The 14172-nt window shown below is 48.7% G+C and overlaps 1 protein-coding gene across 1 annotated transcript in view; it reads right to left on the minus strand.

Annotated features, from left to right (window-relative positions):
* Positions 1–11342, minus strand: part of SYNJ2 (synaptojanin 2) — an 88418-nt gene extending 77076 nt beyond the window's left edge. The window contains exon 1 of the mRNA XM_012806738.2: positions 11168–11342. Within this exon, the coding sequence (XP_012662192.1) occupies positions 11168–11294 (127 nt within the window). The 5' untranslated portion in view covers positions 11295–11342. The remainder of the gene's footprint in view (positions 1–11167) is intronic.
* Positions 11343–14172: the final 2830 nt, after the last annotated feature.

The following is a 14172-nucleotide window of genomic DNA, read 5'->3' on the forward strand; positions in this document are numbered from 1 at the left end:
ACTAATGAAGAGAGGTCAGAGTGGCCAGTAACGGGCAGAACTGATGAATACGTAGCAAAATTTATCAAACTGGGCATCAAAACCCTTGGCTGACTGTGAGAAGCATGGCTGACTAGACACCAATAGAGAAACTGAAAATCTTCACTAACAACTCCTGGCTCTTGCATCATGACAATGTACCAGCTCATGTGGCACTGTCTGTGTAGGACAAATAACTGTATTGGAATACCCTCCCCACTCACCTGATCTGGCCCTTAATGACTTTTTCTTTATCTGAAGATAAAGGAAGTATGGAGAGGAGAAACTTTGATGACGTCCAGGACATCAATAGTAACATGACAATAGTTCTGACGGCCATTCAAGAAGATTGTCTTTTTTTTTTTTTAAGAGACAGAGTCTCACTTAGTCGCCCTCAGTTGAGGGCTGTGACATCACAGCTTACAGCAACCTCCAGCTCTTGGGCTTAGGTGATTCTCTTCCCTCAGCCTCCCAAGTAGCTGGGACTACAGGCATGCCATTTTTTTTTTCTTTTTGAGAGAGAGTCTCACTTCATAGTCCTCAGTAGAGCGCAGTGGTGTCATAGCTTGCAGCAACTTCAAACTCTAGGGCTCAAGCAATCCTCTTTCCTCAGGCTCCCAAGTAGCTGGGACTGCAGGTAGGGCACCAGCCACATGCACCAGAGTTGGCAGGTTCGAACCTAGCCCAGGCCTGCCAAACAACGACAGCTACAACCAAAAAAAAAAAAAAATAGCTGGGCGTTGTGGTGGGCGCCTGTAGTCCCAGCTACTTGGGAGGCTGAGGCAAGAGAATCACTTAAACCCAAGAGTTTGAGGTTGCTGTGAGCTGTGATGCCACAGCATTCTACCATGGGCAACACAGTGAGACTCTGTCTAAAAAAAAAAAAAAAGAAAGAAAAAAGAAACCTACTGTTAAGGGTGGACGAGGCACTGGCATCAGTGCATAGCTTCCCAAGGGGAGTACTTGAAAGATGACTATAGTGGTATGCAGCAATGAGGTACATAGCACTTTTTCTAGGATGAGTTTGCAAACTTAACTGTCACACCGTGTAAGTACCAGTGCTCTCTGGGGGACAAGGCCAAGCTGAGCTTATCTGGAAGCCTGGGGGCCAGATCCAGATCCCACACAAAGAACCAACACCACAAGGGAACAGACTGGGCTAAGGCGATGGAGACAGGTGCCAGGGCCCAGCTGCAGGCCAGGAGCAAGAGGTGACAGAGCACACGGCCACCCGGGGAGTGTGCTCCACGCTTGAATCAGGGGATGGGCAGTAAGACAGAGAACCAGGTCTCCACCCACCACCGGCCACATGCGACGACTGTGCTGGGCAGAGCTGGCTACACTGGCCCCATTGTTTGGCCACTTGTATTTTTCCTTTGGAGAATTACTTACCATGTCCTTGGCCAAGCTTCCCGTTGAACTGTCCATCTTCGCATCTACAGGAGCTCGCTTACATACTATGAACATCAACCTTTGGCTCCTCTGTGTATTTCGAGGGCTTTTCCAGTCTCCTTTTGGCTGCTGCTTGTCTTTTAACTGCATTTCCGGCTCTTCTGATATACCGGAGTTGTCCATTTATTTTTTATTTTTTTATTTTTTTTTGAGACAGGAGCCTCAAGCTGTCCCCCCAAGTAGAGTGCCATGGCATCTCAGCTCACTGCAACCTCCAACTCCTGGGCTCAGCCTCCCAAGTAGCTGGGACCACAGGCGCCCGCCACAACGCCCGGCTATTTTTTTTTTTTTTTGGTTGCAGCCGTCATTGTTGTTTAGTAGGCCCGGGCTGGATTCGAACCTGCCACCTTGGGTGTACATGGCTGGCGCCTTAGCCACTTGAGCTACAGGCGCCGAGCCAGGAGTTGTCCATTTCCACATAGTCACATCTATCAGTCAGACACAGGGTGTCAGGCCACCAGCATTCTGCCTCCAGATCCACACACTGGCTCTGTGGGCTTGTACACTTGGGTGTGTTTGTTTTTATATATTCCATAATAATCCAATAAAAATATTTCTTAATTCCGTCAGCTTCTTCTCCTTTTGATGTCTGAGTTTAAGCTTTGCTTAGGTCTTTTCATATCACAAAACTGTGAAAGCGTCTACTATGCTTTCTTCTAATACTTGGAAAGTTGGATTTTTTTCTCTTACTTTGAACTATTAAATACCTCTGAAATTCACGTTAATGGATGAAATAGGGCTGTGTGTCCATGTGGACAGTTGCAATCACAGACTCAATAAAACCTTTCTTTCCTTCTGTCCGAGAATTTAATGTTTACCTTTCTATCTCTGGTTCCCTGAGAACACCAATAAAGAAAGAATGCCACCTCTATTACTAGATAAAGTCGCCTATGGTAAAAATGGCCTTGATTGGCAAACTGCTTCTGAACACAGAAGACCCACCAGGGTGTTACAACCACCTGTGAGTGTACCAGACAGGGGCCTCCTTAGAAGTGGTCACTCTGGCAATGACCTTGCCTGAATTCTAGAATCTATACAACTGGGGATGAACTAGTGACAAGCTAGTGACCAGGACAGCTATGTGTACAGCCACCTGCATGAACTGCTGTGAAGACCACTCACAGCCTGAGAAGAGCAACTGTCCTGCTGGCAGGCGGAGCTCCCCGGCCCCCTCATTTGTAAGCAGAATAGCCAGGAGGCCTTGTCTGAATATTCAGCTCCATACAGAGCCCTGCACGGCCTGCGCTGGTCAATTGCACCAGCACCACTGACCAAGTAGCCGCCTGTCCCTCTTCCCAGCTGCTCCACATTATCACCTCCACAATTAACTAAATGACTCTATTCAAGTCAGGCCAGGCCGTTCCAAGTCCTCTGTTCTATTGTCCTGCTTTGTGCTGACCACCTATGCCATTGTTAGGGTTTTACAGTATGTTTTGCTACCTGGTAAATCAAGCCTGCCCTCGCTGATGTTTTTCATAATCTTCTTGGCTACGTTTCACCTTTCTTTCATTATTCAGCAGTGTTTTCTGAGTTGCTCCCCATAGCAAGCAGTGTTGAGAAAATGGCACTGACCAAGAATCCATCCCCTTATATCAGCTGCTTGAGGCTGGCATAAGAACTTACCCCAGACTTGGGAGTTCAAAACAACAGCGGTTTATTCTTACAGAGTTCTGGAGGTTAGAGTTCAAGATCATGGTGCTAGCAGGGCCATCTTTCCTGGCTTTCTCCAGCATATAGTAGCCTCAGGCATTCCTTGGCCTATGGCAGCATCACCCCAATCTCTGCCTGTGTTTTCATGTAGCCATCTCCCCTCTGTGTCTGTTTCTTTGTTTTTTCTTAAAGAGACATCAGTCACATGGGATTAATGGCCCACCCTACTCCAGGAAGATGTCTTAGCTTACATCTTAACTACATCTGCAATGACCTTATTTCCAAAGATCACAGTCATAGGTACCAGGGGCTAGGACATCAACATATCTTCCTGGGGGGCCACAAGTCAACCTATGACACAAGTAGAAGTTGCTTTAAGCTGGACAACAGAAGACACACATGCAAGCACATACATAGGGTAATTTCAGCGATACGTACTTCAGAGAAAGGAAACCAGGGGACAGAGCAGACATATTCCAGCCAGGGTGGCCAGCAAGGTCTCACCGATATCACTGAGATGAGCCTAGAGCAGGGGTCCTCAAACTTATTAAACAGGGGACCAGTTCACTGTCCTTCAGACTGTTGGAGGGCTGGACTGCGGGGCCCGGGACGAGTTTGCTGCTAAGCAGGACAGGCAGCGGCAGCAAAAACACCGAGAGGGCCGGATAAATGTCCTAGGCGGGCTGCATGTGGCCTGTGGGCCATAGTTTGAGAAGCTGGGGGAGGGGAGGGGAGGGGAGGAGAGGGCAGTGCAGGCAAGTGGGGCAGCAGGTGTAGATACTCTGAGCAGGCTCAGGTCAGGCTAAGTGGTGGACAGAGGGGCCTGGGCAGGAGGAAGGCCATGTTGGACAGGGGAAGGACCTGAAGATGAACTGGGGCAGTTCAAGGACACTGTAATATCCACCTGTGAAGCTTCACCTGTTGGAACTCCCTTGGATTTTGCTGACAGATACTTGCATTTGTAGATTCACTGGAGGGAGACTGACATCTTTACGGCACGTACCTGTTCCTGTCCCAGGAACATGGTCTACCCTGGTCCAGCGCTCCAGTAAAGTTTTCCAGCTTTATTCTCTGAGGCCTTATATATTTTGTTTAGTCTCAGAAATTGCTGGGAGTAGAACTTCTTTCCCATTACATAAACTAATTAAATAATGATGGCATATGGGAAGATGAGTGATTTTTACCTGTTAACGCTAAAAAGCACCCAATGTATGAACTAAGCATAACGAACTACCAGGCAACTTGTCGTCCAGGACTAGGAGTTTCAACATTTTCCATTTATATTTCACCTACTCCCCTCCCCGCCGTGCGTGCACATCTGAATGTGTCCCTTTGTCTTGGAGCACGCCAAACAGATCTGGACAGGAGGATCATTTCATGCACAGATGCTATACTTTGGGATCTGGCACTTGGATTTTTTGTACAATCTAATCATTTGCACCCAAAAGACATTAAGAGTATTCAGGAGGGCGGTGCCTGTGGCTCAGTGAGTAGGGTGCCGGCCCCTTATATCGAGGGTGACGGGTTCAAACCCAGGCCCAGCCAAACTGCAACAACAACAAAAAATAGCTGGGCGTTGCAGTGGGCACCTATAGTCCCAGCTACTCAGGAGGCTGAGGCAAGAGAATCGCCTAAGCCCAGGAGTTGGAGGTTGCTGTGAGCTATGTGACGCCACAGCACTCTACCTAGGGTGATAAAGTGAGACTCTGTCTCTATATTTAAAAAAAGAGTGTTCAGGAAAAGAATACAGAAGCCAGAAATGGAGGACTCTCCAGGCAGGGCCCAGGAGAACAGACAGGATGAAATTGAAGTGACCAAGTCCACTGTCTGAAGCTGTTTTTATAGCGTCGCCCCTCAAGTCTTTTTTCTTGGTCTATTTTTCTCTATTAAAGCAGAATTCTGATAAGCTCTCAGTAACCTAATTTTCCTGACAGCGAAGTGAACCAGAAACCTAGAAGAAGACAACGCTGACAAATTGAGACACACTTAGGAACCCTCAGTCGGGAGCTGCCCATGTGCAATGTCATTGCACTATATTTTCTCATGTTGTGGTCTTCTGTAATTTGCTCTTCTGTTTAGGGGTAAGCTATAAATACCACATCTGCAGTTGGGTTAGTCACCAACACATGGGTTAGAAAAAGGCCTTCACCAATATGGGAAACCCAGAGCCCCTGCCATGCCCTGGACAGACTAAGACCCACAGTGACAGCCTGGAGAGCAATGTGGCAGGCAGGTGCTCTGGCCAGGAGGCCCTGGGACCCTCACACAGAGCCTGGACTTCTTCTGTGTTCCCACTGGGACTCTCTCAGGGGTGAGGGGCTCTTTAGAATTCCTAATGTTTTTAATATCCTAATGGAAATCAAACCTCTTCCCATCAATATTGATTCCAGTTAAAGTAAGTTTATACTACCAGACATCATCTCAGTCCTCATCCCAAAACACTGTTATACATATGGTGTCTGGAGGATGAGGCAGGTGGCCCTTTGAAATGAAAATACAAGCTCCTTTTGTCTGCTCTGAACCCACAAGATTCCAACAGAGCTGTTTTGAAGCCTCCCCTGCTACCTGACCCACTGCGGTCCTGGGGCTCCTGGGCGTGCCCTCCCCACCATCATCTGGGAGAGAAGAGACAGCTGCTACCTTCCAGACGCACCTTGTTTAAAGGCCTGGCTCAGGCCCGGGGAGTGGCAGGTCATTTCCAGCCATTTCCAGCCCTGATTTTCCAATATTCCTTTTTTGATCTGCACCATTTAAATAAAAACAAATAACCCCAATTGTTGAAACAGATTGTGACAGTGTGTGTCATTGTTCTGCTGGCTAGAGCACGTGTACTGCCAACCACGTGTGACAGCATCCTAATGGCTCATCTCTACTCCCCTGACCTCAGCTTCGCTGAATCGGCAGCAGGAGCCGCAGAAAACTGTCTCCTCGTATAGAGAATTTTTCCAACCTATAGTAGTTGTCACTCCTTGGTAAGATGTGTAACAAAGCTAAGTTCATGCACAGCACAGTCAGTTAAAAGAGATTAAAAAAAAGATCACACATTGCCAGACACACAAACTCCCCACTTTCTAGCCAAATGACAGTCTAGCTTATTAAAAACAAATTGCTATTCAATCATGCAAAGTATAATTTTAAGAACAGCATGGCTCTTAAGGAGAGTCGCTAAAGCAGCTGTGGAATTAGCATAGTTCATCATAATTTAATAAATACCTTACTTTGTGTTCTCAATTTAAGCTTGAATTGCTACTGTGTTTTATAATTCTTTGTTATTTGGATGAAGCAGCAGAACCAAGCAGAGAGAATCTCATTTATTTTCATTAATCCACAGCATCCCCTAAAATTGCACAGCATCAGATTTCCAGGCTTAGCTCAGACCTCAACGTCATCAGAGTCTGCCTTGCCAAACTGCTTCTCCTAAGATTCAAGTTTCTAGGTAGTTTTATAATTTTAAGTGTGCGAAGTCATGATGGTGCTTACGCTTAGTTTTAAGCCTTTTCTTTCGAAGACACTTGGAATCCCAGAGTAGGAAAGGCAATATAGGTTGTAATTCATTTGTTTTCAGATTAAGATTCTGAGGCCTGGAGGGGTTAACCAAATGCTCCCCAGGGAACTCACCTGCTTCGACCTCACTCACCCCCAGGGCCTACCTCAATACCAAGCAAGGAAAGCACCTGGAGGCCACAGTCTGACCTAAAGGACCCTGGGGACATCTGTCTTTATTCTTAGCACCTGTGATGCCTCAAGTCATGCAGAAGAATGAGGGATGAGGCCATTCTCAAGGACATGTCCTGAGACAGAATAGTGGCTGGCTGACACCTTGGGAGCCAGGAGTGCAGGCCAGTGGCAATGTTGTCCTTAGGCTCAGGAGGCCAAACAGAAATAGACAGAGCTACAGGATAGAAGAGTTCCTTGAAAACCTGTTTGGGGATTCTGTCAGACCCTCGAATTCATGTCCTGTGCCACCAGCATGAGTGGCCCACCTGCTCCAGGGCTGGTACCCTCCCGTAAATTGTCACTTCGGAAACAGAAGCTTCACAAGCATGTGGCAACCTGCCAGGCATACTCCCGTACTTGGGCACAATAGTGACCCATGATGGTGCCTCCTGCCAGGTGTCCTGGGGCAAAACAGTACACCCACCCGGAGCAGAGAACCCCAGCCCCCAGAATCAGCCATCAGAGGCAGGGATGGAATCCCATCCCACAAAAACTGAGGACATGAGAAAGGCCCTGTGACCATCTCGCCAATGCAAACAAAGCCACGTGGCCTCTGGATGGACAGAGCAGCGGGGAGAAACCAGGCCTGGAGTTTATGTGGAACCTTTCCCCAGAAGCTCGAAGTAATTCAGGGACACTCACTAATTAATGTAATTAAGTCTCTCAAGCCTCCTTTGTCTCTCCTTTCCTTCCTATAGCTCAATGGCAACTCAGGAGGAGGAGGCAGGTTCCAGGAAGGTTCCACTTACATATAAGTCCACGTGGGAGACTCCGGTGCCACCCTTCCTGGGGGCTGTCCGGAGAACACTGAACTTTGGAGCATTGACACTCACTCTCAAAATACATAAACCCATTAACAATAAGCACCTTTCCTTTCATCTGGTCTACCCTGAGACAGAGAGACAAAAGTGTGCACATAAGTGAATACCTGTCCACTAACTGTGGACAGTGGGCACAGGATGCTGCCACCTGCCATGGCTTTGCACCAGCACTGGAGAAGCCTCCTACCCTTGAACCGGGTCACCAAGAAGACTATAAAAACCTTTCAATCTGGTGCCAGTATGTTTTGCTTTTCTGTCCCTGGAATTTCTGTTCCCACTGATCCACAGAAAAGACAGATTCTCAACCTAATTCCTTTAGAAGGAGGAATTTAGAATTATTCCTTCAACAAACCTCTTGCCTAGAAGGCCAGATGGCCTAGTGTGCAAAGTTCATATTAGAACAGGAGGACAGGTTAGAACAGGACAGGACAGGTTAGGTCAGGAGGAATCCAATAATCAACCAATCACAGACAATCAATCTTTCCCGACACTCTCAATGCAGTTCAAGATCCTGTTTCCATACACTGCTGAAAATACTAGGGAATCGCTGAACCCCTTCAGTGAGACGCATTTTTCAAGTTAGGATCCTTCAAGGCTGAAATATGCTTTGTAGGGACTGCACACCCAGGGTCAGAAGGGCACCTGCTTAGAGTTACTGGGTGACTCCCCTAAACCTCCTGTTGCTCCCAGCAGAAGCAGTGTGTGCACTTGTAGCAGAGGTAGGTGGAATCTGGAGTCACTCGGTGGCCTGACAATAACCCCTAACTTTATCCTCAGTCTCTCGCTGCTCCCTGGGGAGCAGGAAAACCATAGCTGGGGAGACAAAGAAGCTGTTTCCCACCCTCCACCTCAAGGAAATATGTGGGTAGCCACAGTGTACTGTGCCACACAAAAGGACAGATCACAACCTTCTTATTAAAAAAGGAGAGTACTCTTGACCTTGTCATGGAAAGGAAAGCAAAAAAGCTAGCTAGTCCCTTGGAGCACAGATGGGAATTTCAAGTTCAGAGCTATTCTATCCAATAGCAATACACTGAGGATATTTTAAGTTTTAAACAACTTTCTGGTACCCTAAGACTCTCCTACAATCCTCCTCTGAGCCAAAAGACCACTACATGCTACAGTTGCTTCTTTAAAAATTTCCTTTCACTTAAGCAAAATAGACTTTAAAAAATGAACTTTTCAGCCCACAGTCTACTAAAAAACAAATGTTAGGTTAAGTAACATGTGGACTGCACGTGAGTTGCAGATGTGCCAAATTCTTTCATTACACTCTCTGCTGTAAAAGCCAGAGTGCTGTAATAGCCAACAAACGTAAAGACATCTCAACCCAGCCTTCGCGTTTCCTAATGGAAGATGTGCATTATATCACTTTCATTAATCATTTTTAAATCTTACTTTTGAAAAAAATGTTTTTCCTAAGCAGCTTCAAAGGAACTCTTAAATATGTTTGAATCCTGCCAACTGAAGCACATTTTAATCTCTTTGATGAAACAGTAGTTTTTTATCAAAAATTAATCTCTTGGGGGTCGCCTGTGGCTCAAAGGGGTAGGACACCAGCCCCATATGCCAGAGGTGGTAGGTTCAAACCCAGCCCCAGCCAAAAACTGAAGAAAAAAAAAATTAATCTCTTGGTTCTAATAAATACTGTATGAAGTAGACATCTAAAATGAAATGAAAATTTCTGTGGTTTTTTTTTTTCAAGGCCAAACCAAATGACCAAACTTGGACTTTTTAGGACAGAGCACAAATTGGAATAATCTGAAAATAAATTAATCCATGATTTGCTCCACATTTTTGAGCTAAGAATACTGGAGACATTGTTTCAATAATCAGGTGACTGAAAACAAGCCAGATAACTACATGTTAATGAAATGATCCTGAAAATGGAAATAGAGACATGGTCCTTCCTAGAACTGGAGCTCATGCAACCAGACTATAGAGACTTTTCTTTTCTTTTTCCCTAAAGCACTGTGCACGCATATGCCTATTACGTTTGCTGACCACCTAAAGTACTAGTGACCCTGCTCTGAGCTTTGCTAAGAATACTAGAAGGAGAGAGTAGCTGGACACCTATTGGTGTTAAGCCTATTCCCTGGTGTTCACATTTAAAATCCTAACAACCTACTAGGTTTCACCTGCTTTGGTGCTACCTGGGTCTTCCCCATGAATGTTTGCCACAAAACAAGGGACCAGGAGTTTGGTCATACCAGGAAGTCAAGAATGACATTACAGAATTAGTCCCTTAGAAGTCAGGTGAACTGTATCACTTTGGGCAAGCAAGTTTCTTGGCCTTGTTAGGCCTCGGTTTGCTCGTCTGTAATATGGGGATAATAATAGGTCTTTTGTAGAACTGTGAAAATTAAATGCAATTATGTCTCTAAAGCCCTTAGCACAATGGCAGTCTCAAAGCTTCTGAAACCTGTAGGTGCAATACGCTGGCTTGGCCTCACCTAACACCCAGCACAAAGGTAGAGTCACTAAGTAGTATATTTGCTTACAGTTGAGGCTTCTCAACCAAGTATTTACATGAGACAAAGGTGTCAGTGAGATGTACAGCATGTAGTAAGAATATGATGGAGTCTGGCAGGCTAAGGCTGAGAAGACACAGCTGGTCTGGCCAGTTTAGGTCCTGCATGACCTTCCCCTCAGGTTGCCAATTCTTGTTGTTTTGTAAATTCAACTATAATCTAAAAGTGTATATCATGAGTAATTTAAGGCCACTGATTAACTTTTTAAGTAGAAATGCTGTTTTGTGTCATGGGTTATGCTGATTATTGTTTCTTATGGGTCATTATTGTTGTTTAGGATAAGGGTTAACATGGTTTTTGCTTTGAACTTTCATGTACAAAACTGTGGTTTTGGAAATGGGAGAAGAGAACAGTCTTAGGCTACTCTCAGGGTTCTCCAGAATCACCATCCTTCTGACAATAGTCTGGAGACCTCTCCTATCTCTGCGTTTGTTACTTACTGGCTGACAGTGACAGGCTGCCAGACTCTGGTAACACCACCAGCAGTTTCTCTGAGTCTATGTATGTTTTCGTGCTTTGGTCCCCGTGGCAGCCAACACAAACCCAAGTAATCACTGGTTTCACCAACTTGTGCAAAAGACAAGTCCCCCAGGCACACGGGGGCTGGCTCCAAGTCAACCTCCCGGGACCGTCATGAATGCGAGTTTGCCCGGCCAGGGCCAGGTGTAAAAAAGGTCAGAGCCGCCTCCCCAAGAACCGAACCCTCGGTGACGCCCGGCAGTGGCCAGGAACCGCCCGCCTCTGTGAGCCACCAGCCCGGGGAAGTGCTGTCCCATGTCCCCGCGCCATTTCATTTAAAAAGCCACCCCTTGGCACGATCCCCAAGCACTGGAGGTCCCCGCGCTGCTCTAGCCTGGTCACCTCGGGGAAGGGAGGAAAGTTCCCCATCTTCCCAAGTGCCCTGGATAGCAGGCGCGGTCTCCCCAGGGCGTCGCCGCCCCGCGGGCAGGACAGGCGGGGACGCGGCGCGGCACTCACCCAGCGTGGCCACCGTGCCGGCCTCGAAGAGCAGGCAGTCGCCGCGGCCGCGCGCCTCTAGCAGGACGCTGCTCTCCCCCGCGGCCTCCAGGCGTCCGAACAGCCGCAGCCCTTTGCTCAGGGCCATGGGCGGCGGAGACCCGGGCCGCTTCCAGCCCGAGGGCGCGCTGCCCGCGACGGCAACTTCCAGGAGTTTCACTTTGCACCGCAGCTCCCGCCCCGCCAGGCTCCTCCCCGGCCGTCTCCCGGCCGTCCTCCTCCCCTCCCCCTCCCGCCGCACCCGGGCAGGTGCGGCCGCTCCGGCCCGCCGTGCTGCGCCGGCGCCCGGCCTCCCGGGGCTCGGGCCGACCCGGGCCCGGGCGGGGGGCAGGAGGGGCTCCCTGCGGTGCGCGGGCCCTGACGGAGATTCCACACATTCCTGGGCGCGGAGGCGTCTGCTCGCGGGCCCCGCGAGGGTTAAAGACGCCCTGGACGCGCCCGCGGCCTTATATGGCCAGCGCTGTCCGCAGAGCCCCGGAGGCTGGAGACCAGTTGCCCGGCCCCCTCCCACCGTCCTTTGTCTTCTGCTTCTGCGACCCTGGGCGAGCCCTTCCGCTCTCTGTGCCTCAGTCGCCCTGCGGCACAAGCCTGCTTTATATGGATGGCAAGGACTGAGTTAATGCAGGAAGGCACTGAGCGGAATGCGCGGAAAGTGCTGGATAAATATCGCCTTTTCCTGGCCTTCTGCATGTGAGGGTGTGGGGTCCACAGTCCACTCCAGACAACAGAGAACTGGGGCCACAATCCCCAGACCACGACACCGCCCCGTCCCTTACCAAGAACAGGGCGTTCTCCCCGTGCTACCCGCCGTGGAACTGCGCGTCTTCTGTGGGAGCGTGTGTCCTGGCCGCTGGATAACCTGAGGCAGGGCCCTCCTGGCACTGGGTTGTGGCCAAGGCCATCAGGACTGGTCTGTAGAGGAGAGGGGTGCTCTGGCTTACGTGGCATCACCCTTCGGGTGGGTTTGGAGGTTTGCTTTCCTCTTGTGCGTGTAGATGGCCTCAGAGACCTCCATCGGGGGGTTCAGGCCCCCAGACTACCCGGTTGGTGTCACCCCATTCTGCTGCATGGAAACAAGAAGACGGTCTCTTAGGCTTGTCCCAGAAGGGCAGAGTCCCCAGTGCCAACCACAACGTTGTGATGTCGGTGAGACCTTCAACACTGATCAGACATTTGATCCTTGGTGGACAACCTCTCTGGTGGTGACTTGGGTAATAAAACAGTTATGCACAAGGGGCAGCGATCTCTTCAGCCCGAGGCCCCTTCCTTGCCCACGTCAACTGTGCTGTGGTGGATCTCCCAGGCGTGATGTTCCGGAGCTGTTCTAGCAGATTCCTTCTGGGTGGAATGGAATTATTACCTTGTGGAAATGTGCCTGTGACGAGGATGAGGCAGACCGGCCTTTGACTTACTCTTCCTTTCCTTTTAAACCCGAAGTCACGTCTCCAGGAAGCCTTCCAGGCCTGCTGACTCCCCATGTTTATAGAGACTCAGATTATAGCCTTCAGTTTCCACTCGCTCATGTGCTCAAGTTTTTATAGCTTTTCTCTTAGGCTTGTTTCACAAATGAAGTATTATAGGAAGGGCTTAGGGAGACAAGACCAAGTCTTCTATTTCTCTATTCTTTCCTAACTGGCATCATATAATTTAAGTTGCATAGTAGCACACTGGATGTATTTTAGGAATTTTCCTACAGTCAGGACCAGCCCTTGAGATTTACAGCTTACAGAATCTAAGACCCTGTCAACTGTAAAATGGACCACAGAGGGGAAAAAAAACACTTCCAATTAAACTATAACATGCCACTAACTGCTCTGAGGTAGACGTTGTTAAAATGCACACCTCAGACTCAAGGAACTAAGGTAGTCACCCCTCCTCCTTTCTCATAACTGGCTGAAGAGATGGGAGCCTGCTGGCTTGGGTTTTCAAGTATGTACCATCCGGCTTCTGGTGAGATGGCCCAGATAGATGCACTATCCTTTTTTTGTGCACTCCATCTTGTAGACCCCTGGGTCACTCAGGCACTGGCACCTTTAAGGAAAGAGCCCGGACAACGAATCCCCAGGAACTCAGGAGAAATGGGCCCATCTGTGTCAGGAGAGCTTGGCACAGTCAGTTCCTGAGTTGTAGGACACTTGGGGGCTGTGGGACTGGGAAGAGGCTAAGGGGGAAAGAAGGAAAAGCCAATTCCACCAGCCCCAGAGTAGGCCACAGCAGGAATTTTAACTCACATGGTACAGGCTGGGGAGCCAGGGAGCCCAGCGAGTCATCCAAGCCAGTGAAGGGCCACAAACAGGAGGGTGTTGGGGACTGAATGTTTAAACACCTCCCCCCAGTGGTGAGGTATTTAGGGACAGGACTTCTCCAGGCAATTAGGATTAGATGAGGTTCTGAGGGGAAGAATGAAAGGAGTAGCACCCTCACCAGCTCCCCTGCCGAGAGCACCTGCCGAGGAAAGGCAGCATTGGCAAGCCAGGAAAAGCCCTTCACCTGGAGCCAAGAAGGTGGCACCTTAATCTTGGACCTCCCAGCCTCCAGATTTGTGAAAAATTCACTTCTGTTGCTGAAGCCGTGGAGCATGTTGTGTCTTGTTATGGCAGTCTGTGCTAAGACAGGAGAACTTTTAAGAAATACACGTCTATATTTGATGCCTGATTGTGCAAGCGGCACAAGGGAGTCAGAAGGACCCTAGTGTTTTGAGAATTGAGACAGTGATGCCATCACAGAGCCAGGATAATGAGTCTGGTTTACCTGCAGACAGAGACTGGGTGGGGTAAAAGAATATAAAAATCTCACAACCCGGCTCAGCGCCTGTGGTTCAAGTGGCTAAGGCGCCAGCCACATACACCTAAGGTGGCGGGTTCGAATCCCCAGCCCAGGCCCACCAAACAACAATGATGGCTGCAACCAAAAAAAAAAAAAATGGCCAGGTGTTGTGGCGGGCGCCTGTAGTCCCAGCTACTTGG

Source organism: Otolemur garnettii, unplaced genomic scaffold, assembly GCF_000181295.1.
Source record: "Otolemur garnettii isolate 467f Iridium unplaced genomic scaffold, OtoGar3 scaffold00056, whole genome shotgun sequence".
Lineage (NCBI taxonomy): Eukaryota > Metazoa > Chordata > Mammalia > Primates > Galagidae > Otolemur > Otolemur garnettii.